Raw genomic sequence first — 26,896 nt, forward strand, 5'->3', positions numbered from 1 at the left:
TCTTCTTGCTTCAGGAATGCAGGATCTGGTGGCCACAGGCAGCCTTCTGAGCTGTGACCCTCAGCGTGTAGTGCTGAAGAGGATTGTGCTGAGTGGACACCCCTTCAAGATTAACCGCCGTTCTGCCGTTGTCCGCTACATGTTCTTCAACAGGGGTGAGGAGGAGGATCACTGCTTATGTGAAATTATACAAGCAGCTCAGGAACAGTTCATAAGCAGTAGGGGGCAGTTTTGTGTTACCAAAACTAAACTTTATCTCATTTGTGACTTTCCTTGCAGATGATATTTTGTGGTTTAAGCCAGTGGAGTTGCGTACGAAGTGGGGACGGAGAGGACACATCAAGGAGGCTTTGGGTGAGAAGAAAAGAGAAAAGCACAATTCTTCATCGTTGTACTAAACTTGAGTTTCAGTCAGCCATCAATTGAGTCACGTGGAGTTACATCTCGCACGAAAACGGCTTGATGTTTGTGGTTAGAGATTGAAACTAAAGTGTATTTTTCTCTGTTCCTCTTTTTACGCAGGTACACATGGTCACATGAAATGTGTGTTTGACAGTCAGCTGCGTTCTCAGGACACAGTGTTGATGAACCTGTATAAGAGAGTGTATCCTCGCTGGACATATGACCCCTATGTGCCTCATCCTGTGCCCTGGGTGAAGAAAGAGGAGCCGGAGGATCTCCATGATGTTGACATGGAGTAGAGAGAGGAAAGATGATTATGGACTGGCAGAAGCAGTGGACATGACTTTCCCACGATTGGCTTCTATCACACTGTATACAGTTCTAACAGCATAAACAAATGAATGAAATATATTACATTTGTCTTTATGACAAATCTGTATTTAAGCATTGCTTGCTATGGCCACTAGATGGCATGTGTGTATTAAAATGAAGGCGCTTGGCTGTCAGAGTGTTTGATGGATTGACGTTTGAGAACTTATTTCTTCCTGAGGTCTAATAGTATTCTGAAATCACTACACCATTTTATATAATCTGTAGAACCGAGAGGAAACACATGCGGAGAACATATGAAACTCCACACAGACAATAACCCAATTTCAGGATTGAACCAGAGCACCTGGAACTGAGGCAGCAACGTTACCTGATGTGCCATTGTGTCCAACAGTTTTAATTTGCAGAGCATTTATTGCCAGTTTAACAAGGAATACTCTGGATCTTGAGCAGAATTCCTGCTGAAATCTCAACTAATAATGTCTTCTGAGTTGACCATAACATCCATGGACAAGTTTTAAATGATGCCATCATGACCTCATCTTCAATTCGAACCAAAATTAATGGTCCTTATCCTCACTTGACCACTGACGCTTAGATAAATTAGAGGAGACAGTGGTGTGTATGTATACACAAAGCTCAGCAGACTTCTATTGGACTTTCTGGTGTAAGAACATGGCTTCAGTCCGAAGGCACTGGCTGTGTTTCCACAATCCTCTATTCCTCTGCCTCCTCCACCACTCCCACTCCCCAGTGGTCCCTCTGACCTGAAGCCTCATTTTCACCACCATTCACACACACACACACACACAACTAAATGTTACCCTGCTTTTGTTTTCTCTCAGGATTCCCAAATGTTTTTCTGCACACACTTTCTCTCCCTTGCTCAGACCCCCCCCCCCCTTTTTTTTTTCTAAGAAACAATGATTTATGGTTTGTAAAATTTATCATAAGACAGTGTTCTTGCATGCTTACAGCTACATGATTCATCCCAGGGTTCTGCTGGGACCCCACCATAGATTCATGCCAATATGTCTGGGAAAAGAAAAGGTGAATACTTGGGCTTGGAAAGGACAGAGTGATCCAGGATATAAAGGAGCAAAAGTTCAGTATGCGATATTTTTTTTTGCACACTGTGAATTTGATTACAGTGGAAAAAACGTCAAAATAATGATAAAACAATTGCAGAAGGGTAATACTTCTTTATTACCTAGGGGTGCACTTGAAGCTCTGGACGGTTAAGTCGAGGCACTCAATTTATTTTCTTTGTTCATTTTTTAGGCCGTAGTGCACACAGGGTATTCAGTGAGGACGTGTTAAACACATCTTTTTTTTTTTTTTTTTTAAAGCTAATGGGTGTGGTGCGCCTGGCCAAATGCTTATGATCTAGAGAGGAAATCTAATCCTCCCACACTGGAGATTGTCCTTAACTTTAAGCAACACATGAATGGAATGTGGATAGGGAGCTTTCCTCTAGAACCACACAGATCACCCAAAAACATCCCTGCCTTTTGCAGAAGGAAATGTTCGGTTTACTGCGTGTTGAGTGAAAGTAATGCATGTCTCACAACAAAGCCAAACTGGAGCGATATAATTAGGATATCTCATGCAGACAGTGATAGTACTGTGCCGTGGGAAGAGCAGAAAGGGTTAAGGCTGGTGGCTTGGAGCTGGATCGTCCTGCGGCTCCTAATTCACAGCCACCACACTCAGCTGGCTTCCAGTTTAGGATATAATGGGTGAGAAATTTTTCCGTTGGAACAAGATAAAGAGGGAGAGATGGAGCATGGGGTTGCGAAGGACAGGAATAAGAGAACAACCACTGCTTGCTTGGGCAGAGTCGAAAAAAGAGGAAGAAAAAAAACCCAAGATGGCAGGAGAACAGTACATGGCCTGCTCAGATGGCAAAGCAGAAATAAACCAACAGGAGAAGTGGAGGAGGTAGGGGGTGGGCGAAGGAGATGAAGTGAGTGGCTGGCGTTTATGGATAGCAGATGTGCCGCTGTGGAGTTTTGGCAGGGGCCAATCGCGCCTGAGTCCCGCACTGGCTGGGTGGCACTGGGGTGAGAGCGAGGTCAGCACACCGCAGCCCTACAGCTCATAAAACATTAAAAGAGAGAGAGTACATCAAAACTGCACCGAACACTGAAATCCACATGGTATAACACCTCCATATACTGTATCTAAAGCAGATTTGAGTGTACTTACATTTATATCCCGAATAAGGACACAATACTCCTCGAGGGTTTCCTCTGACCTCATAAGTTATTTCCTCCAAATTTAAGGGATTAGGATATACTCTATAAATAACTGATGAAGAATGTGCCATCTGCTATCATCAGCTCATCACATATCATGTCAATGTAAGTGTAACCTAGGATTCTTTCAGACTTTCCTGGCATTCCTGCTGTCCCCGGAACTTTTTGGAGGTATCTTTAATTCCTGCCAAAAAAACTCGAACATCCTGCCGTTTTCCTTAAATTCACCCTCAGTTCGTCCGTGCAGTCGCCCCCGCTATACATCACAGCCTTGCTTTCTTGTTTCCCCTTTTTTTGTCCCCCTAGTCCTGACTCCCTGGTTCTTGGTTCCTGGGGCCTGGCCAAAGCGTGTGTCCCTGGAGGAGCCAGAGAGGAGATGGAGAGAGAAAGGGGGCAGAGCAGGGGCCGAGAGACAGACTCCAAAACCACAGCTGCAGCAACCCTGCCTCGCCTTGCCTTCCCTTCCTCTCCCTTCACTTCACTAAGCAAGGAACTGGCCTGGCATACTCCCCAGCTCTGCCATTAATCAGAGGAGAGGAGAGGGGTAGTGTGTGTGTGTGTGTGTGTGTATGTGTGTGTGTGTACGTGCTGATAGAGAGCTGGCAGGAAGGGGGATAGTGGTGGTGGTGGTATGGAGACCAGGACCTCCCAACAAAGCTGAAGAGTTCACCCAGCGAGCGAATGCAGGAGGGGAGGGAGGCTGTCAGACAAAAAGGCCTGGTGCGCAGATTGCGACTCGTCAGTGAGAGAGACTAAGAGGATGAGAGAGATAGAGATAAACAGAGCAGAGCAGTTGGATGGAGCTGAGATGGAGCAAGACAGAGTGGGGAGTGGGGGAGAAAGAGAGGGCAGCGGAAACAGACGTGAAGTCCACTGAGGAGTAGGAGGAGAAATCCTAGATTCTGTCTATCATAGCGTATAAACATGGAAAATCTCATGGTTCAATACAAACAGATGTAGAATGTGCACTTTTGTCTCATTAAGGCAACTCGGTGCAAACGGTTTTTCGCATTGTGAGCCTTTAACGTATATCCCAGATGTCAAGTCTGCTTCTCTTCCAGGTCTCCATGCATTACTATACTGCACGCATTGCACTCATCAAGAGCTCAAATAGGGTCGAATCTATCCTATATGCATTCATGATGTACATGTAGGCTTTCATCGGTAGCATTCAAAACTCTCAGAAAGTTCTGTTTTCAGTGATGTTAATGTTTACTTTTCCATAATGTGGCAAAAAAAAAAAAATCCATGCAATCCATATGCCAAACTTAACTTCACTGCCAAGAGAGCCAACAGGATATGGCGTGAAAGCGAGAATACGTGTGTATGATGAGTGAGCACAAACATTCCTCATGCCAGTAGAGGGACAACCCCAGAATGCAAAGCGGTTCTCACTGAGTCCACAAGCACCCCTGCTACTTTTCCTGCTGTACTCTGATTATACAGGTGGGGGTGAAATCTAGAAAAGTGAAAACACTTCCAACCTGCTCCCCTCACCCCCCAACAGGCCTCTGAGCATGCCTCTCTGCTGACATCACTGAACAGAGACCTGGTGGTGCAATCGTTCTCTTTCCCTTGCTCTCATTTGGTCTGTCTTTCTCGCTCTCTACTTCCTGGCCTCATGATGTCACACACCATATGGTTTTCAGCGAGAATTAAGCCAGAAAAGAGATTTACATGGTGGAGAGGAGAGAAAAGGAGGAGGTTCAACAAGGGTTGTATGTAGGACACAGAAAACAAAGGCCACTCTTCCCTTTTGCGGTGTGCGTGTGTGTGTGTATTTTAAGTGGAGCGTATGGCTGGTCTGTGTAGGGCTAATGAGGAGAGGGAAGGCGGTGGAGATTGCTCAGTGTACAGCCATGTGCCCTGCAGATTATCATCTGGCGAGTCCGCCATGCACACACAGACAGAGCCCATAACCACTAGCTCTGCTGCTGCAGCACCTGGCATTGGGAAAGAAGGGAACCAGCCGAGAACATAGGACACACACAGGAGGCATGGAGACGTGGTACACAACACACTCTTAAACACTCTGAAACAAAAAAAGGCCACGTTTCAGAGTGACATCTGGTAACAATAGACACATGCCTGTGAAGGTATTTTGAACGAGTCGCACCACTGGGCCATTGGGTTCCACAGAGAAGCAGTTGGCCAGAGAGTGGTGCACGTGCCTTTTCGCCAATCCCAACGTGCCCAATTAAAGCCCGCACTCATATCATCACTATCAATCACGAAAGTCCTTCAATTTAGCTTTCATCTCCACTAAGCGGCACACACTTCCAGCGCAGGATGGAGCCGCATGTCGGCCAGGGTTCTCTCAGAAAAGAATAAGAGGATGCAAATCATCCTCCTGGTGCATGCCCGTGCATTAAAGCTGTCTCAGTACATCTCATTAGAGTGAATTAGGACAGGGTGGATGTAAATGTCAGTCCTACTGCAAAATTCTTGGTGTGATACTGATTCAAACGGAGTGAGTCTGGAAGCAATGGGTCAATGTTCGTGCATGTGAGCAGACCACAAATAGAGAGAGTGCTCATCATTCTGCCATAAAGGGGATGCTCTGGTTAAATCTTACCCTCTTCACCCCAGTTCCCAAACTCCTCTGCATCGACTTCAGGCCATCTGCCAGGTCCTTATGGAGTAAGAATAACTTAATTGGAATGTTATTAGTCATTCCCAGTGTGCATTGAAATGAAATACTGTGGACCCTGTGGACCTCAGGGAAAACTAACAGAAAACATACAAATAGTTGTTCTTGTTGTTGTGTCTGGCAGATTCCCTGCACCATTTAATTCTTCATTTGTTCTTTCATCTTCAGTAACTGCTTCATCCTGATCAAGGATAATGGATAATGGTGGATCTACAGCCTATCCCAGAACCACTGTGTGTGAGGCAGGAATACACCCTGGATACCATGCACGCACACACACACACACACACTCACACACACACACACACACACACCTAGCGCAACTTAGACTAGCATGTTTCTGAGAAGTGAGAAAAAAACTGTAGAACCCGGAGGAAACGCAGAGAACATGCAAAACTCAATTCAGAGAGAAACCTGAGCTCAGGATCAAACCCTGAAGCTGTGAGAAGCTGTGTGGCTATGGAGTCAAATCGTGGACTTTAATAGTCACAAAAAAGTGAATATTGCATAGATTTAACTTCAGCAAGGTGCAAAAATAATTAGCTATCGCAAACAAAATACAAGGAATTGAGAAAAAATGCCCTTTGCAAATCCTTTTTGGCTACTATTTTTATACCAATTGGCATTTTTGCGTTACGTTTCCTCTCAAGTGATCTGTTTTCTCAATTCCTTGATTATTTATTTAAATATATATAAAAATATATTGGCAACTTGCTGAAGTAATATCTTCATCATTGTTAAATGTCACTCTGTGTCCACCTGGGGTTTTCCAGCAGGTTATAAGGAAGCTGCTTTGTGTATTCTCTGTTAATTCAAATGAAATCACTGCTTACATAATCGATCTGGAGGTGTATAAGTGCTGACAGTTCATCGTTCAACACTGGTCTTAACGGAGATTTCTTTAAATAGTGTTTGGACGAGTTGGATTTAAAGTTTGGCAGAGGCCTCGATAAAGAGGATATGATAAAGAACAGTGTATCTGAGCATTTGCTGCAGCATTTTGCTGTTATTTTACGTTATTGTGTGTTCATGTTGTGTGACCTGTACTGGACTGGTAGCGTATCCTTGATGTATTCCCACCTCATGCCCAGTGTTCCCAGGATAGACTCCGGATTCATCATGACCCTGCAGAATAAAACAGTTATTGAATATTAATGAATAGATGTTTCTATTCGTTTTTCTTCAATTCGTTGTGGCTAACATCAGTTACTGCAAACAGTAGAATTTCTTTCTCCTTTCTTCCAATTACAGTTTAACGTCAGCTATCGCAACCTGAAACGCAAAAAATAAAATATGCTCAAAGATCGCTGCATATTTAGACCTCCATCATGACCCACAATTATTTTAGGAATCCAAGTCCAGAAGGTCAAGCAGTAAAACATCATATTGCACCTTGCAGCTTTCTCCCAAGCTATTGTTTGCTATCTTTAACCACTGTTTCTGCCACCAATACTTATGGCTTATGAATTATATTCCACACTTTGGCGTTAAAAGTGAACTGAAAAACAGCCAGGTGCTGGAGGGCTCACATCTGTCCTTTGTCTAGCGTTGCCTATCTGTTTCACTGAGGTTATCAGCAGTTCATCAAGGGAAACTGGAAGTGAGAGACAATAGCTCCTCTTCTTTTAAGCTGGACTCCTGTGACTTTGACCACTCTAGTGAAAGAGCAGCATCTTGATCTTGGGTAATTTGAAAGGAAAGGCGCTGGAACGGACATCAGTCATCTGTTAAAGTGATTCAAAGCTCAGGGGCAGTGACAAACAGACTACTCTCAGGTGAGTGTCTCTCTCAATCATCACTATTATCGCTGCACTGAACCACAACCTGTATGCCGCTAAAACTGAAGAATAATGAACATGGCAATATGACAACTGTATTGAACGACAACACGAGTGAATTTGTTGAAGCCAGTTTGAAGTGTGTGAAGTTATTTGTATAATTAATAACAATGCTAGAATTGATCAGGGATCAGTGATGTATCACTAGTCATTCTGATTACTCAGGAAGGAAGAAGGCTCAGTTCTGCACAGCGCACAGTCACAACCTCTGCAACTGGTTTTAATGACATGTCTAACCCATTTAAAAATAACAATGTCACAGAAATGAGATATACAACCATGAAACATCTGAATATTTTTGTACCTTTTTTTTTTTTTTTTTTTTTTTTTTTTTTTAAAAGTGTTTGGCTATGCTTAGTTCAAATGATTCAATAATTAATAATTAAATAGTTACCTTTTTAATTACCACTACAGCATGTTATCATAGTTCTCAAAATGGGGTCTGAGATCTCTCAGAGGTATAGGTGAAGTATTGGCAGGAGTCTGCATTTTTTAAATGACGTTCCTGTGGTAAGGGTCATGATCAGCCACTGCTGAGGTTCTTACAGTTCACATAAACCTAATTACCTAATCAATTTTTTTTCAATGGTTCTATACAGTTTCATCTGATAATGCTGGATACTTAGGTTCTACCTGGAAACCTTTCTGAAAGGGAAACACTTGTACGTTTCTCCATGAAACTTTTTATTGTTTCCTCAGAGGAACAAGAACCTGAATGTTTCTAAGAGTGTATAAGTAATTTAGCTTGAATCTGACTGCAATTTTTAAATCAGAAAGAAAGTCTAAATTATAACACACCTGTGGAATTTTCAGCAACTGATAGCTCTCAAGCCTGAAATAAATAAATATGATGGTATATATCTTCCTAATGTTGGATTATCTTCATTAAATTGATATAAGATGTGATATTATTATTATTATTATTATTATTATTATTATTATTATTATTATTATTATTAGTCTACAGGAAAGGGTCCCTGTTTGCAAACTGCCACTTTAACTCTCCTCAAAACAACAAACCTGTAGCCAGCAAACTAAAACTGTAAAGTCATAATATATACTGGCATTGACTGAAAAATATTAAGAAGAAAAAAAAAACCTGTTGTCCTCTCTTGAATCGTGCATTATGAAGTTGCTGTGAATGTATTCCCTTTAAAAATTACAAGGTGGCTTTAATAGCATTCAGGGGTTTTCCCATAAATATCTTCATATTATTTCTGGTTTAAAAAAAAAATCACAAATTTGCCCACAACTATTAATATAACAGACTGAGATGGAAAAGAATGAAACTGTACACAATTTATCCCTAATACAAAAAACTTCCATTGACAGGTTATGTAAAAAGAGATCTGATAGACTGTAAGTAGCTATAGAGCAGCAGATGGACTGTAAAGAGTAGCTGTACCAATACAAAGTGCATCTATATCACAGGTGTTAGGTGTTAAAAGACCAGATATACGTACTGCATGTATACATTTTGCGAACGTTGTGAAAGATATTGAAGGTTCAGAGTTTGCTGGCCGCTGGCGCTCTCCGGTGCTCACAGCGCATGCGTTAACCAGTAGGTGTCGCTGCGCGCGCGGTCAGCAGGTCGCTACACTCAGCACCTAGAGCAACTCCAACCGGAACGTCCGATACAAACCGCGGCACGTGCGGAGTCAAAAGAGAGCGAGACACACAGAGAGGGAGAAGAAGAAGAAGAAGAAGAAGAAGCGAAGAAGAGCTAGACCACCACAACTCAAGGTAGCGATCAGCAGAGGACTTTTTTTTGGATATCTGTGGATGAGGAAATCCTGCAGAGAGAGAGAGACAGAGAGAGACAGAGAGAGAGAGAGAGAGAGAGAACTCAGCCGAGCGGTCCATCAGACATGACTCCGAGGTGGGTTTAAAAAAAAAGACGGAGAGAGTGTGCTCTGGGGTGCGACTGTGGCCGCGTGCTAATCCGCACACTAAATGGTATGTCAAAATAATTTGCTGTTTTTGGACAGACATTACAGTGCAATGGTGAGCGGTTATTGGAACGGAGCCAAAGAGTAGCCTACCTGCGGCGGCCATGTTTAGGTGAGCTGAGTGAGCGCGAGACCAGTGCGCCGTTACCATGGAGACGCAGGACACGCAGCCGCTGCGTCTGAACATTGATGACATTACTTTATTATTATTATTATTATTATTATTATTATTATTATTATTATACTTTTATGTATAGTGCGTTTAAAACTTTTGACGCAAAAAATCACACATTAAAAAATTAAATAAAAAGTAAAATAAAATAGCACAATCTAGCCCATCTAACAATGTGCTGGATACCACTGACAGCATCGAATGTAAAAATCTAAATTAGGACTAATAAAACGCCTATTGCGCTGAGAATTTCCTGTGTGAAGTTAGTCATAGGAGTTAAATTCAGAAGAATGAGGTTCACACCATGGCTGACACTGTTTCAGGCCAAAGGTGGGCCTACTTTTTTTTTACCCATGCTGGAGGGAAGTTTGCTAAAGCACTACAGGCTGACCAGACAAAAATGATTCTTCACTGAATCTCTTATTCATTTTACACAGCAACAAATCTATATACCTCACGTGTGATTAATTGGATCTTTTAACTAAATGCAATATAATTCACTATAAACAATAAAAAGTCAAGTAGATATAAGATAGATGATAGGAAAAAAAGTAAGTAGTTTGCATGTTCACTGGTTTTATAGCCTAGTTCTTAACCTGTGTATGTTCACTTTACATGTACGCACTCAAACAGACAATAGTCACTGTGTCCATCTGAAAACATGTACACAATATAAGCTATACCATTCATCAAATGAGGAACACCCTGAGTTTGGATATCTAACCTATAACGACTTATAATCCCTTATAACGATAAACAAACCACTGAATAAATTGCTTCACTTTTTTTAAGAACAGTGAAGCAATTTTTTTTTAAACACAAAGAACACAAATGCACCCAGGTTGTGTATACGTAATGAATTATATCTCTGCTAAACTTTTAACAAATGAAAAAAACAAAAACAAACAAACAAATAAACAAAAAAAAAACAAAACAAAAAACTTTATTGCAAGCTTATTTTAGACCTCTGTAAATTTGATGTCCCATTCAATATCATTCTACAAAGTCCTCCCCCACTGTTAGAATATATTTCTCCTGTTGTATTCAGATTAAAACCCCATGCATTATCGTGAATTAGTTCATTCTGACTTGTTAAAGCGTGGATTGATTTGAAACTAACATCAGGCAGCATAAGACTCGCTCTTAAAGCACAAAGAATCACGAACCTTTTCCCCACCTCAGCGTACACATGACGAAGAAGATACCTTGTTGTTGTGTGGGATTATCACCTGCCTGTGTGTTTTTCTATAGAACTATACAATAAAACGCCTGTCTCTTTAAGGCGAGGCAGCGGAGTGTTGTGAAGTTCAAGTTGGGGTCACTGTTAGTTCCTGCCCTTGCTTTTACCTTTTGAGTTTTATTGTAGACTGACATCACACACACAGAGCTAAAGCACACTGCATCATCAGCTCCGTTCGCCTTTTTACATACACTCACACACACTCTCTCTCTCTCTCACACACACACACAAATTAAAGGAAATTACTACAATAAAAAAGCCATGCTGTAGCGAGGGCACATATTTTATAGGAGGAGGGAAAGAGGTGGAGAGTGAGAGAGAGAGTGAGAGAGAGAGAGAGAGAGAGAGAGAGAGGAGGGCGAACAAGATTCATAGCAATTAATAATCTTTAAAAAAAAAAAAAAAGAGTTGGCAGTCGTGTGCGGAAAACTGGCATGGTTTTTGGAGGCTGGCAGTTCAGAGTTGAGACGTCAGAAATGCGTGCATTAGAGAGCTGAGATGATCATTACCGGAGACTCAGAGCGGATGGTAGAAGATCTCGGGTATCCAGGTAACTCCTTATATATATATATATATATATATATGTATATATATATGTATATATGTATATGTATATATTTCCTCCGTATGTATTCGCTCACTTATTAAAACGCTTATAAATGTATTTTACAAAGGTTTTTTTTTTTTAATGAAAAATCCCCGCTGCTTCGATATACGGACATAGGCTATTACTCTTAGATTAATTCTTGTTTTTCGTTGTGTGTGTGTGTGTGTGTGTGTGTGTGTATGTATGTGCTACGATATAAACTTAAATAGTGTGTATCTGCATTAGTGGCATTACAAATAATAAAAACTAAACAATTTGTTTTATTTTACAAGTTGTCTTGTAGCGCTTTTGCACGTGAACAGAATAATTCCTCGTGGTCTAATACATTTGTCCTTAAATTATTGCGTTACAGGCTTCAGCTCCGAGAGTGTCATTAGACTATAAGGCTGTTGGGCAAACACAACATGTATTTATTGGTCTAATTTGGTTCATTTCAGCACATTTGCCAAGTGACAAGACAGACAGTAGAGTTTTCCTAAGAGTGCCTGGTGTTTGAGAGTTTAATGAGATTGTACGATTGGTCAAGGCATGGATGCTGATGTGTGACTGTTGTTTGTTTTCACAAAGCAAAGCAAAAGCACGTGAAGATCATTTCAGTTATTTAAACTGCTGTCAGGGTGTGAAATGTAAGGGCATCGTGAGCATGAATAAGATGATGAATATCACTGAAACTAGTGCCACTTTAACTTAGTGCCTGTAGAAGTGGTGAAGTGAAGTTTGGGGGGGGGGTCCCGAAAATGTTTTTTAGTTTATTTTATTTTTTAAAATAAAGACTAGAATTAAAAAGAGTTATTAGTTATTCAAAGATCATATTCCTCAACTAATTGATTTATTGTCTGTTATCGTTTATATACATGCAAAAAAGGGGGTGGGGGTGGGGGATTGAAATAGTTTTAAGCAATTCTTCAAAAAGTAGATGACCAAACTGTAAATGCTCACAGTGGCGCAAAATGACAAGATGCCTGTAGGAGCTGTGGAGAAAGAGCAGAGCAATATTTTTTAAGCGGATAACAGAGTGTGTTTCTTTCAGTTAGACTGTTAGATTGAAGTAAGTGCCTTTCTTTGCCTGAAGGAAAACGTTTAAAAATGTGACTGAAAGTTGAGCTGGTGTGTGTTAAAAACGGCTGTTGCAGTGTTAAATGGATTTGTGAATGAACTTCGAGTCCGTGTGTGTGCGTGCGCGCGCGCGTGTGTGTGTGTGTGCTGAGGGACAGAGAGACAGTGAGAGCGCTGCTGCCGAAGTTCTGCACTTTCTTCTCCGAGCGGCTCAAATGTGTGCACGACAATAAGCCTGTATAAAAAATATAGTTTAAGCAATGACTAAACATGCGCCTTTAAATCACTCATCGTGCTCGTTAACAGGACTCACCAGGGCTAGAAATCCTGATTCAAAAGCTGGGCTGATTTAAGTAAAACATTTGATCATCCTAACCGTTTAGAATAAATGATAACTGAAAGTTTTTTTTGGTCATAATTTATTTGACATCAGATTAGATTATTTCAGTAGCTATATTAAACGGATTATTAGGTAACATCTCGGTACTCGTATACGAATATTTGTTTCATGACAAACGTGTTATTAATAGGCTATTATTTGTTAACACTATGATTTTTTTCTGGGGTTATATACGTAGCTAAGAAAACAAATCCAAGCACATTTTTTTTTACTGCACATATTCTTTAATAATGGTTTTCTATTCTATTCCCAACAGAGCCTTTTAATCAGCTGTTATAGCCTATAAGTTTTCGAGGCTTAACTGTACAATTACGACGTATATAACTACTATTAAACGACCTGTAAACACTTATATATATATAAGTGCTCAATAACCTAACAGAAAATATGGATAAGACATGACTTGTTGAACATATAATGCACTAGACTGAGGACAAAATAAATCTCAATGGGAGGATGGAGTTGTGGTCAAGAGCTGATAGACAGACTGAGGGTGGAAAGAGACAGAGAGAGAAACACAGAGAGAGACAGGGCGAGAGAGAGACAGAGAAACAGAGAGAGAAAGAGAGAGAAACAGAGAGAGAGAGAGAAACAGAGAGAGAGAGAGAGAGAAACAGAGAGAGAGAGAAACAGAGAGACAGAGAAACAGAGAGAGAGAGAGAGAGAGAAACAGAGAGAGACAGATGAACAGAGAGAGAGAGAGAGAGAGAGAGAGAGAGAGAGAGAGAAACAGAGAGAGATAAAGAAAATTGGGGGGGGGGGGGGTCAGAGGGATGTAGGTACAGGCAGACTTTAATTCCCTCACTTTTAGACCCCTGCCTCAACCCAAAACCAGCCAAGTGACAACACAGACAAAACACAGGGCCTAATGAATACCAAACCGTCCAAAATAGGACCCACGGGCCGCCTTAAAGCAAGAGCATGGATCATACCAAATATAGCAAATTAGTCCATCACACCCAGACTATATAATGGGAATACGGCGATTGCCATTGTGAATAAGCGTTACCTTACCACATCCTGAAGGCACTTTAATTTTTTTTTAAATATACAGCGTCTTTAGGTTTATTCTTAGTAAGACTTTTCCTTACATCTAACTTCTGTGTTTGCACCTGTTTACTTTTATAGGTAAAGTGTTTTATTGAACGGGCTTCAGTAAAGCAAACACTGCTGATCTGAAAAGGGATTATTGGGATTAAGATTAGGTCCGTGTATTTTGATAATTATCATTCATTTTTGGGACTTGTAATGTAACTGGTATGTAAGGTATTTGACATTCAGTTATTGGGGGTTTATTTTAGGCTGCAAAAGTCTTCAGAGGAGACACATTTGTCTAATCACGGTTTGTAAGAAGCACAAGGGACATGTACAGGAGGATATAAGTGTTTACGGTGGAGTTCAAACAAAGCTTTTTAAACATGATTTACTTGTGCTACCACTTCCCTTTTCGCGCGACGCTGTGAGCGCCTGACAGAAAACAGGGGATGTTTCATGCCTCAATCGACATAAAAATGTGATGTTATTGGTCATATTTAGAAACAGGCACATTTAACGCAGCTCTTTTAGATGCTGTTGTTTTGGTATATTGTATTATTTCTGCAAGCAGTGACAAAACCAACACACACACCCAGAGAAGAAAAAAAAAGCATGACAATAAGTCATGAATTTTTGTTTTTTGGGGGGTTTCCCTCCAAACACTGTCATTCTTAGCTATGACCCTTTCTCCTTTCGATTTATATTACACCTGAAAATGACGAAATGATCAGCCAAGCTTGCTAAGGAATTGCTAAGGAAAATTACTGGGGCAAACCCCAAACTGTGGGGGACTTTCACAAGGAGGGATCTAGGAAGAATATCATCTCAGTGTAAGGTCACTAGTGTCGATGACCATCGCATTACATTAATCTGCATGACAGTTTCGGTAATAAGTAAAGGTGTAGGCTCATAAAGGATGTAGTTATATACGTTTAAACATGTTTTCTAAGACGTAAATATTTGTAGCGGATGTTGAGATTATTATTATTATTATTATTATTATTATTATTATTATTATTATTATTAGCCTATTGCAAATACTATTCCTTCATGTCAAAAACAGAAATGCTTAAAATGAACTGTAACCTAATGCTTAAAGCAGGCAGCAAACGGAGCACAGGTGCTACAGGTGTACTATAGACCTAAAGATTCATGATTTGTTATGTTGCTATCTACGGCCTTTTATAATAATAATAATAACAACAACATGATAATAATAATAATAATAATAATAATAATAATTATTATTATTAGTTTTTATTTTTATTTTGTCGTGCTGAGTGTTACAGATGATCTATATATTTTTTATTTTTGCAAGTTGTTTGTTTTGTGCCAGATTGTTAACTTATAGTCTACTCACAAAGTTACTGAGTATTTTGCCGTCAGTACACGGATAGCTGTGAGAACAGTTTTAGGAGCGTGTCACTGCGTTTGTGTGCAGGCGCACTTGATCAGCTGCGCGCGCAGTGAAGCACATCGCCCGGACTGCAACTCCGTCTGTAGGGAAGTGTGAGGGAGAGATCCGTGCATCTGATCACTTGTATATTTACCCTCATGCCATTTTGACACGTTTACACGGATCACCCTGATTTTGTAGAGTGATAAAAAACAACAACAACAAACAAACAAAAAACAAAAAAACAACCCGAAACAGAATGTGTTTTAAAACCATACTGATGCCCCGGGTCGTGCATGCTCCCTAACATAGTACTGACTACGTTATGTTTTCTTCTGCACATTAATGAAACGTTTACAGTATCATCTATCAGAACGGTAAACATGCACTAAAACATTAAGGGAAAAATAAAAGTTAAGCTTATAAATACAGACTTCCTTATTCCTCTTAAAAGAAGCGAACGTGCAAGGACATAAACAAAGAGAGGATGAGCTAAAGTCGGGATGACTATGGCTGACCTTATTTATTTAGCTGCTGGTTTCCCATCACTGAAGTCAAGCCCTAAGGGACCCCAGAAATCTGTTTTATCTTGTATATAAAGTACACTTACCCTGTAGCAGTGTTTAAACAACACATCCTGTAAAATGTGTATAGGTTATGTAATAGGAATTTGTAATACAGGATCTAATACAGAGCAGAGATGTTATTTTTGTTAAACGTCCCTGGTAATAATGATCATTTAAAAATATAATGTTGAAAAATATTAGTTTGCACCCCAGCCCTGTGCCCTGTAATTCTGATAAGATTTACAGTAAGCGTGTCCGTAGTTCCTTATTTGACCGAGCTGAAAGGGAGACGACTGTCCTATCATTTATTGGACACATTTTTGTCCCACTGGTTTATACCTGCTGTTCATCACACTTGCAAAACCTTCAGTAAGACTTTGTTTAAAACTTCACACACCACCTCTGGAATTCTTTATCAAGAAGACAGCAATAGGAAAACACATTTATACTGCTATTTTCCACCTATGCTTTTTTTTTTTTTTTTTTTTTTTTTTTTTTGCTTTTTGCTGTGGGTTTTGAACACATACTTATGTGCTTACCATTGTGTATATTCTTGTTTATTAGGAGCTGAATTGTAAATATCTATTTGGACTTTTTATGGACCATGGATCGGAAATATTTTGACATTAGTTTTGTGCGGTGAACCGCAGGGACCTCTTTTGGGCTGTAAATGCAGTGTATTTTTTCTCTGCAAACCAATAATATACGTAGACCTTCTCTCAGGTACTCTTCTCAAGGTCTTCAGTTGTCTTTTCAATCAATACTTATTAAACAAGACAATTTGGCATAAGAATGACATCCTGAACTGAAGTGTCAGTTTACTATGCTGCCTTCCAGCTGTACTTTGAGCTTTGGCAGCATTTTAAAAACCCAACAGTGTACTAGGGTTCATAGAGAGGTTATTGGATAAGGTCTGAACTTCTTTTCTTACTGTTTCAGGTGGTGGACGGAAGACAATGCTGGATGCCATGGAAGTCCCAAGTCATGCTAGGCACCTCCTCTTGCAACTGAACACGCAACGTACCAAAGGCTTCTTGTGTGATGTCATCATAGTGGTGCAAAATGCTCTATTTCGTGCTCATAAGAACATTCTGGCTGCCAGCAGCCTCTACCTTAAATCCCTTGTTGTCCACGACAACCTCATCAACCTGGACCATGAGATGGTGAGTCCAGGTGTTTTCCGAGTCATCCTTGACTATATATACACAGGACGCTTAAGTGAAGGTGACCCCACCTCTCCAACAGAGCCCAACATAGGTGCAGTGCTAGCAGCTGCTAGTTATTTGCAGCTGTTGGACTTGGTGGCCCTGTGCAAAAAAAAGCTAAAAAGGAATGGGAAATACCACTTACGACCCACGTCTGGGTTTCTGCCTTACAATAAAATGAGCCCCAGTGGAGTGCTGGGGGGACGGCTGCGAGTGTCCACTCCAGTAATACAGCCCTGCTTCCCTGGGGGGGTGATGAGCACACCACGAGGCCAATCATTGGAGGATCTACCACCCCACTCCTTGGCCCCCCATGTTGGAGAGCTTTATGCTCCAGTACCTACACAGGGCCAGCAGCCCTACCCTCATACTCAAGTAACCCTGCCTCCACAGCCAGGTTTACGTTTGCCTTCTGCTGACAGGAACTGCTCACCCATATACGGCCTAGACCTGTCCAAAAAGAGCCCCAGCTCCCAGCATCATTCTACCCATCCTCATCTGAGTCACCCTAATGAGGAGCCAGAGGGGGAACTGAATCACCGCACAAGCCCGCTGCTTAACCCTACCAATGGCTCAGGGAAAATGGAGTCTGTACACCACACTGGCTCTCTTACTCCACGGTCTTTTCCCCTCCTTAACCCACTGCCCCAACTCCCTCGTTTTCAGCGTTCAGGTTCCCAGGGCCAAGAGGGTTACCCCTGCCCCCCAAGCCCTGAGCCCTCAGAAGAACCAGGGGACCGCAGCAGGGATGGTTCCAACATTTACCGCTGGGTGAAGAATGAGCCCATGACCTACAGCGTGGAGGATGAAGATGAGGATGATGAAGAGGATGATAGTGGGGGCATGGGTGAGCAGGATAAAGACACACACCACCAACATATGAATCACCACAAAAACAGTGAGGAGAAATTGAACCTGAGTGAGGGAGGCTATGACAGGCCAGGAACCTGTGATGGAGAGGATGAGAATGGGACAGGCAGTGAGGAAACAGGCAGCAGCGAAGGCAGGCCATCTCCCCCTGGTCCCCGCGGGAGGTATCATATGCCTTATGAGCCAGAGAGCTTTGGAGATAACTTATATGTGTGCATCCCATGTGGCAAAGGGTTCCCCAGCTCTGAGCAGCTCAATGCCCATGTGGAAACCCATGCTGAAGAGGATCTCAACCATGTGGGAGAGCTAGAAAACCCAAACAGCAATGGCACTGACAAACCCGCCAGCACCAATGGACCCACAAACCTGAACAGCACCGGCAGCCTCCACAGCACCTACCTAGACAGTAAATCAGGGCAGAACCTACATCCAGGGGGCATTGGGGAAATGATTCGGCCATATCGCTGTGCCTCCTGTGACAAAACCTACAAAGATCCGGCCACGCTAAGGCAGCACGAGAAGACCCACTGGCTGACCCGCCCTTACCCCTGCAGCATCTGTGGGAAGAAATTCACCCAGCGTGGCACCATGACCCGCCACATGCGTAGCCACCTGGGCTTGAAGCCTTTTGCCTGCGACGCCTGTGGCATGCGCTTCACTAGGCAGTACAGGCTCACTGAGCATATGCGCATTCACTCTGGTGAAAAGCCGTATGAGTGCCAGGTGTGTGGTGGCAAATTTGCCCAGCAGCGGAACCTCATTAGTCACATGAAGATGCACAGCAGTGGAGGGAACGGTGGGGGATTCATATCTGATGGCAAGCTGAAGATGGACTTCTCTGAGGGCATCTTTCCCCTAAGCAAGTATGCAGCTGAACATCTAGGCCTGAAACAAGAGAAGGCCTCGGAGCTTCTCGCACAGGCCTCTCAGCAGTTGCTGGCAGATGCCAAGGCCATGGAGAGCCTTTATCCACTGTCCAAACTAACTGCAGAGCACCTAGGCCTCACCCATGATAAGATGGATGTCCTGCCACTGCCACCTGCCTCTCAACAGCTCTCTGCAGAGGCACGCACCATTGACCGTTACTCCCCCAGCTAGAGAGGAGACCACCAACTCTGTCTTCCATCAGCAGAGGTCAATTGCCCAGCTATGACACATAACTAAATGCTTGTATGCTGCCCACAGTATTTTAACTCTCACCTCAATTTCAATGAACCTGCACCTCAGACACAGGAGGAAAGAGACCTTCACCCAGAAAAATGCACACAGGATGCATTGACTGTTAAAAGTGCCTTTCTCTACACATTTTGCAGTATAGCCATTTAAAAAAAAAAAGGAGAACTGTTATTTATAATTTGCTCCACCCGTGGACACACTCACATAACAGTGCAGTATATATATATATATATATATATATATATATATATATATATATATATATATATATATATATACACATACACACAAATAAGATCCTTTTTATTCAACCTCCGAGCCAACCAGTCAATTTAAAACCAAAAAAAGACATTTTTATTTATTTTATTTGTTTTTGTATGTAAGTAAAACCCAAAGAAAATAGGTTTCAAAAGAGTGTTGCAATCATACCCTTAACATGTGTAATAAGTGTGACTAGTGTATATAGAATAAGTAACAAAGCACATATGAACAATTTTCAGGGCTTCTGACCAAGATGGAAAAGGGATTCTGGGCAAAAGAGAAAGCCGCATCTTTGGAACTTTATCATAATTGGAGGACTTTTTTTTTTTTTTTTTTGGAATACCGGATATCTCCTATAAATCAGTTTCCTGCTTTGCTGAGTGGCCCAGCATTCCCATACAAATGGGAGCAACTACTTGAAGCCAGTAATTGTTCCAGCACTTTGGTAAAGTGACTTAAGCTTATCTATGCATTGATATAGTAAGTCCCATTTTGTAGAGAAAATATCCAGAGTGTCATATATAGTTTGAACTATTTTTGCATATTATACCCCACCCCCTTTCAAGTGCCTTCATACTGGTTGTTTAAAGAGCAATGAGAAAATCCATTTGAGTGCACCACTGACATATTATTGTGCATATTCCAATCATGCCAGTAATCCATGGTGGTGAATACATGTCCATCTGGTGAGATAGACTAAGCATGGGTGTTGCCTTTAAAATCGGGTAATATTTACAATTCAGCAATGCAGCCCAAACATTCTTCAGGAGAACACAGTGAACCCATTAGAAAGCTGTCAAGCCTCAACAACACTCAAAACCAAACAAATAGCGATCGAAACAAAAGCATTTCTTTTCCAGATCCAGTGTATATAAACTCTATCCAAGTAACCCACATTATTTGATAAATAATGAATCTAATAGCATTTAAAGTAAACTTCCATAATCAGAGTATATGTCACAGAGAGCTGCATAGGCCCACTCATGGTGTTGTTGCTTTCAGGTTAATATGTGAAGCTGTTAATGTGACAGCCACGAAGATTAGACATAGGGCACTCTCCCTGACACTGATAGCATGGATAAATCTCAGCACGCTCACAGCAGCTGCTCCACTCAGGATAAGCCCTGTGAAATCCCCAATTCTCTCAGACTGTTCGTGCTGTCTGTCAGCATGATCCCAGATTTCATGGCTGCTAAGCAGTCTTGTGATGTACACACTTCGTGGATCACCCCAACCGCACTCCCGACCACCACCTGCCACCTAACAAACAAACAGCGCACCCAATTTCGCAAAGTCTTGAAAGACATATTACGTCTTATTATGTCACATATCAATATTATTTATGCACCTGTACCTTATCCTTATATACCAATGATACTGGGAATTTTCCTTTATTTTTTATTTTGTAAAAGAGGGGAGTTTGTTGACCACTATTGACATTTACAACCTCAATAGGTAAATGTGAAGACTTACTTAAGCCATAAATGCACTGTGATAAGACTAATAACCCTCCCAGCCTTTTTGAGAATACTGAACATGTTACGATTGTTGTAGGAAACTTCAGTACACTGCCTTCTAGAGACTTGTCTGTAGCATGTCATCATGTTGATGTTTCTGTGGGTCACATTTGACGATTGACTCTTAAACCAAAGAGAAGTGAAACTGGTGCTTACCTCAGGACCTGACCCATCTCAGTATGGGGACACAAAGTTAGGAAATAGCTAAGCATGCACATACAAGTGCGCTGGCACACACACACACACACACACACACACACACACACACACACACACACACACACACACACACACACACACACACACACACACACACACACACACACACACACACACACTCTCATGGCAGAGTTGTCCTATTCAAACCTGTGGTTATTTCATGAATATGAAAATGTGTTCATGTTGTCGATTTCTAAAAAGATTATATAATTATTAACAATGTTTCTGAGTAGTTTACTCAACTATCGTCTATTTCTGCATGAGCACCTGTAAATATTCCTGTGTGTGTAGCACAACTCTGAACACACCCTCTTCCCCAGAGCAATATCAATCCTTAGTGTTAAATGCTGTGCTGTATATAAAATGCTGTGTGTTTATCAATAATCCGCTGCAATGATAAACACTTGGGTTGACTTGTTAAAGAAGAAGCATAGTTTCTAAAGTTGACTGACCCATGTTCAGGGTGTGACTGAAGGAGCATCAGCTGAAACCTTGGCAATAAAATAGGACTGGGTTCCCACTTAGACTTTGTATATTCTGACTATCAAACCACACAAGAAACCAGCGTGTTTGGGCCTCAGAGAAATGCTGTGATTTCCCAATACATTTTAAGTGGATAGCAGGGATCTAGACACACGTACACGCACACACACACGCGCACACGCACACACACACATACACACAGTGTAAACAAGTTACAAATCTACTGTCTCAAGCCTACGAACAATATTACTACAATATTACTACTACTATAACAGTGAAATCTGTGACCGCAGACATATTAATACACATAGAAAATGTGGATTTTAGTCCTGGGGATATAAATCTCACACTCCCCTTCTCTGCCATTCATTAAGCACCTCTGGGACTATCTTTCTTGCTATTTCCTACAGGCAAAACAAGAAAGAAAAGTAGCAATATTTTTTTTTATCCACACCCATTCCAGATACTATTTTCTACTATTTATTTTCTGTACTGTTCTAGATGTATTACAGTAACTTCTAACACAGTTGGGAATCTGTGCACATGCACACATTGAAAAGGTGACATGATTACTTGTGTCTTAGTCTAGGTGAGCTCATTGAGTGATTGGAAAGCATGTGTGTGCTTCAGTCAATGTCGCGAACTTGAGCAGAAGTGCACTTTCATCTTGGTAGTAGCAGTGAGCAGGATGCATAGTGTGGTTCTTCTCAAAGCCAGATAATGCTAGTACAGAGCAGGAGAGAGTGAGAGAGAGGAAAAGAGAGGTTAGCAGAGGTTGGGGATTCCAAGTCTTGTCCTGATTATAAAAGAGTAATCTATGACTCCTTTCCATTCAGAAAAGGAATGCGATGTCTGGCCTGCTTTACGTTTCCTTTTGCTTCTTCATGCCTTTTTTACTCTGGACAGAGGCAGTGTTTGACAGTTTACAAAGAGCTGTTAACTCTCTGGTCACTCTTCTCATCCAAAGAGTGGGCCAAGTGAAGAAAAGCAAAGCTTGGGAGATGAAGAGAAATATGTGGAACAATACACTCTACTAACCATACTTCATAAACTGGTCCAAAGGAAATATTCCTCTCAGTCTGAGGAAGCTCCCTCAGTCAGAGCAGAAACCAAAGCTTACTGAAGCCAGCCTTAAAGTTTATATGGACAGAATCTACTCTGCAGAAGAGTAGTATAAACATCCAAATCAAAAGCGTATTACTGTGTTACTGCGGGTGTTTAAAACATGGCCATTGTGGTCCCACTAAAGGCTTAATTCTAGCTCAAACCCGTGGTCTAAAATATCAGATTCAAAAGATGGCCACATGCATGATGTTGAGATAATCTTATCTAGCCCATACACACAGAGGTTCTTAGAAATGTCTTATTCATAATATGCAGCAAACCCCCACACTTCTGTGTAACAGTAGTTACAGTCTGTGTTGTTATCCATCTATGGTTATGGATGCTGACTCTTGACTGAATGAGAACTTTTCAAACTCAATCCTCTGGCAGTGTGCTGTCTCTTTTCTGTCTGTCTGGAGCTTTGACTGATTGGGAAATGACCCATAATGCACTTGTCCATTTGCCTTGCCTTTCAGCAATGTGCTAAAAAAGTGAGTGATCCTTGACAAATTTGATTGCACTCAGCTGTTTCACATTGACTCATAAAAAGGGCACATTTCTGGAGAAATCATCGGCTCATAATTGTTCCTGCTCCGTGGCTGCTCGCACCACTCCCTCTCTTTCTACCCACGCCATCCCAGCTTCTCCCAGACAAGCTCAGTGCTTTCTTCTACTTCTCTGGAAGCACCTTGGATCCATACGCACTCCCTCCCACCGGCTGACCCAGAGTTCTGACCACAAGCCCACGGCCGCACCTTCTGATCAAGTGGCGTCCAGCTGCTCTTCTTGCTATAGAAGACAGTTGTCTAAATGTTTATGTGAAAAACTAGTTTCTTTTTCTTCACGCCCTTATCAAGTTCCATGATAAACATGAAGGCATGTGTTAAGATACTCTGTGGGGCTAGATCAGCTAAATAAACAGCTGACGATGCTATCATCTCAGACTTAGTTACTATAAAAATGTGTCATAACTGGAGATAAAAGAGGGAGCTTTGTGACTGAAGAAAACTCCAGGATGATATAAAAGGACACGTGAGGGAACATACATTCAATGCTAACAAGCAGAACGCAGTAAGTTGTGCACTATTCTCTCTAGTGCGTAGATGTAGGAACCGATCCTGGAGATAAAACGAGAGAACATGTCAGAGTTCTGGAGTTTATATGGAGACAAGATTAATGCGCTTTTCTGTTTCACCTTGGGTAACTTGCCATACTGTGGGACAGGTTTGGACTCTTTAATTTGGCTGTCAGTATTTTTTTTTAAAGGGCATAGTTCTTTCAGGTGGTGTAGGTTCATGTTTACGGAGTAACATTGAATGACTGCATAGTGAATTGGGTTTGCATTTCCATTTCAAAGTTTGTTCTCTGAGAGTCGGTATCATGTTACCTGGCCTCAAATTATTGCTCCATCTTCCCACAACATGAACTGGTTCTCTACAGGCTTACAGCGAGTCCGTCAATGGCTCCTTTAGTGTGTTTGGTTTGGTGCGCTCACTCTGCTGAACATTCTGCAGCTCTGAAATGGATAGAGGAGAGTCCTGATTAGTAGATTAGATAGAGTCCATAAAAAAGCTACATAAATATGGACTGGTTACACAGAGCTGTGTACAGTGCCCTTACATTGATTGGATTTGAATGCAGCTTCAATTCAGCCAACTGGGCAATTCAATTCAAACATGTAAACAAAGGAAAAGTTTAACACGAGGAGAATGGCAGAGCAGAGTGCCTGATTTTATCGCATTGTTGATAGTCATGCATGACCCCACCCCCCCACCCCAAACACACACACACACACACACACACACACACACACACACACACACACACACACACACACACACACACACACACACACACACACACACACACACACAGCTGGATGGCAGACAGCCTGTCACTGCTCTGTGTTCCAGATTAGGTCAGATTTAATTAGGTTACCCAGCTCCTTTTGGAGTGTCACTTTGAGTTTAAAAAACCATTACTAAAACGCAGGCTGTGTTACTGATGGGGTGAAGCAGAAATCAGACCAGCCAGAACATTGCTGAGACATCTGGACACTCTGCACACACACCTATTTACAAGTTCATATATGTGGCCACACATACACTCGCATACGCACACACACACACACACACACACACACACACACACACACACACACACACACACACACATTCAATAATGGTTCAAAAAGCCATAGTTATATAACCAAAAGAAGGGAAAGAAGTGGCATGAGAGGAAGAAAAGCAAGCCAGTGTAGAAAGCAGACATGTAACAATGACCTGACTCAGTTACTGTAATAGAGAGAAATGGGGGAAAAAGCCTTACTGTGGATGTTCCCATTGCTTTCCAGCCAACTAACACACCAGCATGTCTGCTTTGATTTCAAGGGTCAACATCACTTCTTGTTCTGAACTTATTTCAAATATAACACAAATGTAACACAACTTTCAAGTGCTTTCTTGCTAGATTGATGTGACTTCACAACCAAGAAAAAAAGCAATACAATTAAAACCGAACAGTATTTTTTTTTTATTTTTGCATTACATTGTCAATATTGTTTTCATTTTTTACAAATTGCTTTTAGTGAAATGAATGTATTTATTGCATGTCAAATGTTTTATAGTTTTTTTTTGTGTAAAAATACAAAATTCAATTGTGGGATATTATGTTATTTTTGATTAGGCTTTTATTTGTTTTAAAAGCCATTGTGAATTTTTTTTTTTTCTTTTCTTTTTTTTTTTTTGCATCTGTACTCTAAATCATTTTGGCAATAAAATGAGTTGCATAATGGTTTCACAAATGCAAAGCTTTGTCTACATTATATGTATAACAATGTTAGTTTTCTAAATTAGGTATATATTATTACATCACAAAATGCAGACAGATAAAATTCCTAGTGAGGCAGGATGTGTGTGTGTGTGTGTGTGTGTGTGTGTGTGTGTGTGTGTGTGTGTGTGTGTGTGTGTGTGTGTGTGTGTGTGTGTGTGTGTGTGTGTGTGTGTGTGTGTGTGTGTGTGTGTGTGTAGGTTACTACTGGAACCTTCTCTAGGTCAGAGTTCAGAACAGTAGTGTAGGAGATTCGTAATGGAGAGACTTAATTTTTAATGAAACTCATAAATGACAAAAAGTTCAACATGAAGCACTAACACAATTGATTATTCTCCTGACAAGGCCTATGCAAGAGTAACTCAAAAACTATTCTAAGACAGAAGGAGAAAAAACTATTTTAAAAAAAAATTGATGCACCTAAACCTAGCCTAGCACAAAATAACCTTTTTTTTTTCTCTTACAGTTTTTAAAATCGAACCGCCATCTTATCATTTTAAAAATATAAGCTACTAAAGCAATCTTCTTCATGGAGACCATCCCACATCCCCACATTGTCAAAATTGTCATATCTTCCTGTCATCATATGGACATTTGGTCCCCACAAAGAGCTAAATACAGTCCTGCACACACCAAGATGAATGGCAAAAGTATATTTCATGAAACCATCAGAAACATAATCATATCCAGGACTCTGCCACGTGTAGAGTATTGCGCTAAGTTAAAAAAAAAAAAAAAAAAAAAAAAGAGAGAGAGAGAGAGAAAAAGACTCAGTCCAATGTCAAGAGCTATAATGAAGTCATAAAAAGTTTATAAAAACAAGCAGGGGCAGACTTGGGGGAGAAATTCCAGGAGCTTCACCAGAATTAATGTTACAAAACGACAGCACTTAAAGCCTGAAGATTGTGTCTGTTTCAGAGCTACAGCCAAAGATACAGAGCTTTGAGAATTTAAGCCAATTCGTGCAGATTAGAACAGGTTTTAAGGATGCTGCACATTTTTCAATTGGAAAATGTTCTGAACTTTACCTAAAAATGATTAGCGTTCAGTTTATTCATTTCATATTTATTATATCTTATTATAGTACCTGATTCAGATACCTGATATAGTACTTAGTAACCCAGACCAAAAATACATTTTTCACTGCATACGCTCACCTTCTGTTCACAGAACAGTAAATGATTCAATTGCGCTCAGTGTAATTGCAAGTGAGAATGAAACCTTGCCTATATTATTAGAGCTGGTTCACGTCCAACCCAAATTTATTTTATAGACTAATTATAAAAAAAAATTAAACATTTACTGTGTTGTGTTCTTTACATCATGAACAAAT

The 26,896-nt window shown here is 41.0% G+C and overlaps 2 protein-coding genes and 1 long non-coding RNA gene across 7 annotated transcripts in view; 2 read left to right on the forward strand and 1 right to left on the reverse strand.

Moving 5' to 3' along the window:
* The window catches only part of tsr1 (TSR1 ribosome maturation factor), a 12,640-nt gene extending 11,718 nt beyond the window's left edge, over positions 1-922 (forward strand). Inside the window, exons 13-15 of the mRNA XM_017490974.2 lie at positions 15-155; positions 280-354; positions 523-922. Coding sequence (XP_017346463.1) covers positions 15-155; positions 280-354; positions 523-701 — 395 coding nt within the window. The 3' untranslated portion in view covers positions 702-922. The remainder of the gene's footprint in view (positions 1-14; positions 156-279; positions 355-522) is intronic.
* LOC108277921 (uncharacterized) lies at positions 58-9,102 on the reverse strand. The gene is made up of 2 exons (XR_008398254.1): positions 8,942-9,102; positions 58-6,765 (listed from the first exon to the last, which is right to left on the reverse strand). It is a non-coding gene; the product is annotated as an uncharacterized LOC108277921 (long non-coding RNA).
* Positions 9,085-24,917, forward strand: hic1 (hypermethylated in cancer 1). 5 transcript variants are annotated; one of them, XM_053687490.1, is made up of 3 exons: positions 9,144-9,357; positions 9,467-9,539; positions 16,839-24,917. In XM_053687490.1, the coding sequence occupies exon 3, from the start codon at positions 16,856-16,858 to the stop codon at positions 19,070-19,072; it is 2,217 nt and encodes a 738-aa protein (XP_053543465.1). In that variant the 5' UTR covers positions 9,144-9,357; positions 9,467-9,539; positions 16,839-16,855; the 3' UTR covers positions 19,073-24,917. The 5 variants fall into 5 exon arrangements, with proteins under 5 accessions (XP_017346466.1, XP_053543465.1, XP_017346465.1 ...); XM_017490977.3 differs by lacking the exon at positions 9,467-9,539 and having other exon boundaries at positions 9,085-9,221; XM_017490976.3 differs by lacking the exon at positions 9,467-9,539.
* The last annotated feature ends 1,979 nt before the right edge of the window (positions 24,918-26,896 follow it).

The sequence above is a fragment of the Ictalurus punctatus genome, chromosome 17 (assembly GCF_001660625.3).
Source record: "Ictalurus punctatus breed USDA103 chromosome 17, Coco_2.0, whole genome shotgun sequence".
NCBI classification, from domain to species: domain Eukaryota; kingdom Metazoa; phylum Chordata; class Actinopteri; order Siluriformes; family Ictaluridae; genus Ictalurus; species Ictalurus punctatus.

Coding starts and splice junctions, on each gene's coding strand:
- hic1 (XM_017490975.3), top strand. CDS start 11,338: ATGATCATTACCGGAGACTCAGAGCGGATGGTAGAAGATCTCGGGTAT. Junction 11,390..16,838: donor AGAAGATCTCGGGTATCCAG/GTAACTCCTTAT, acceptor TTACTGTTTCAG/GTGGTGGACGGAAGACAATG.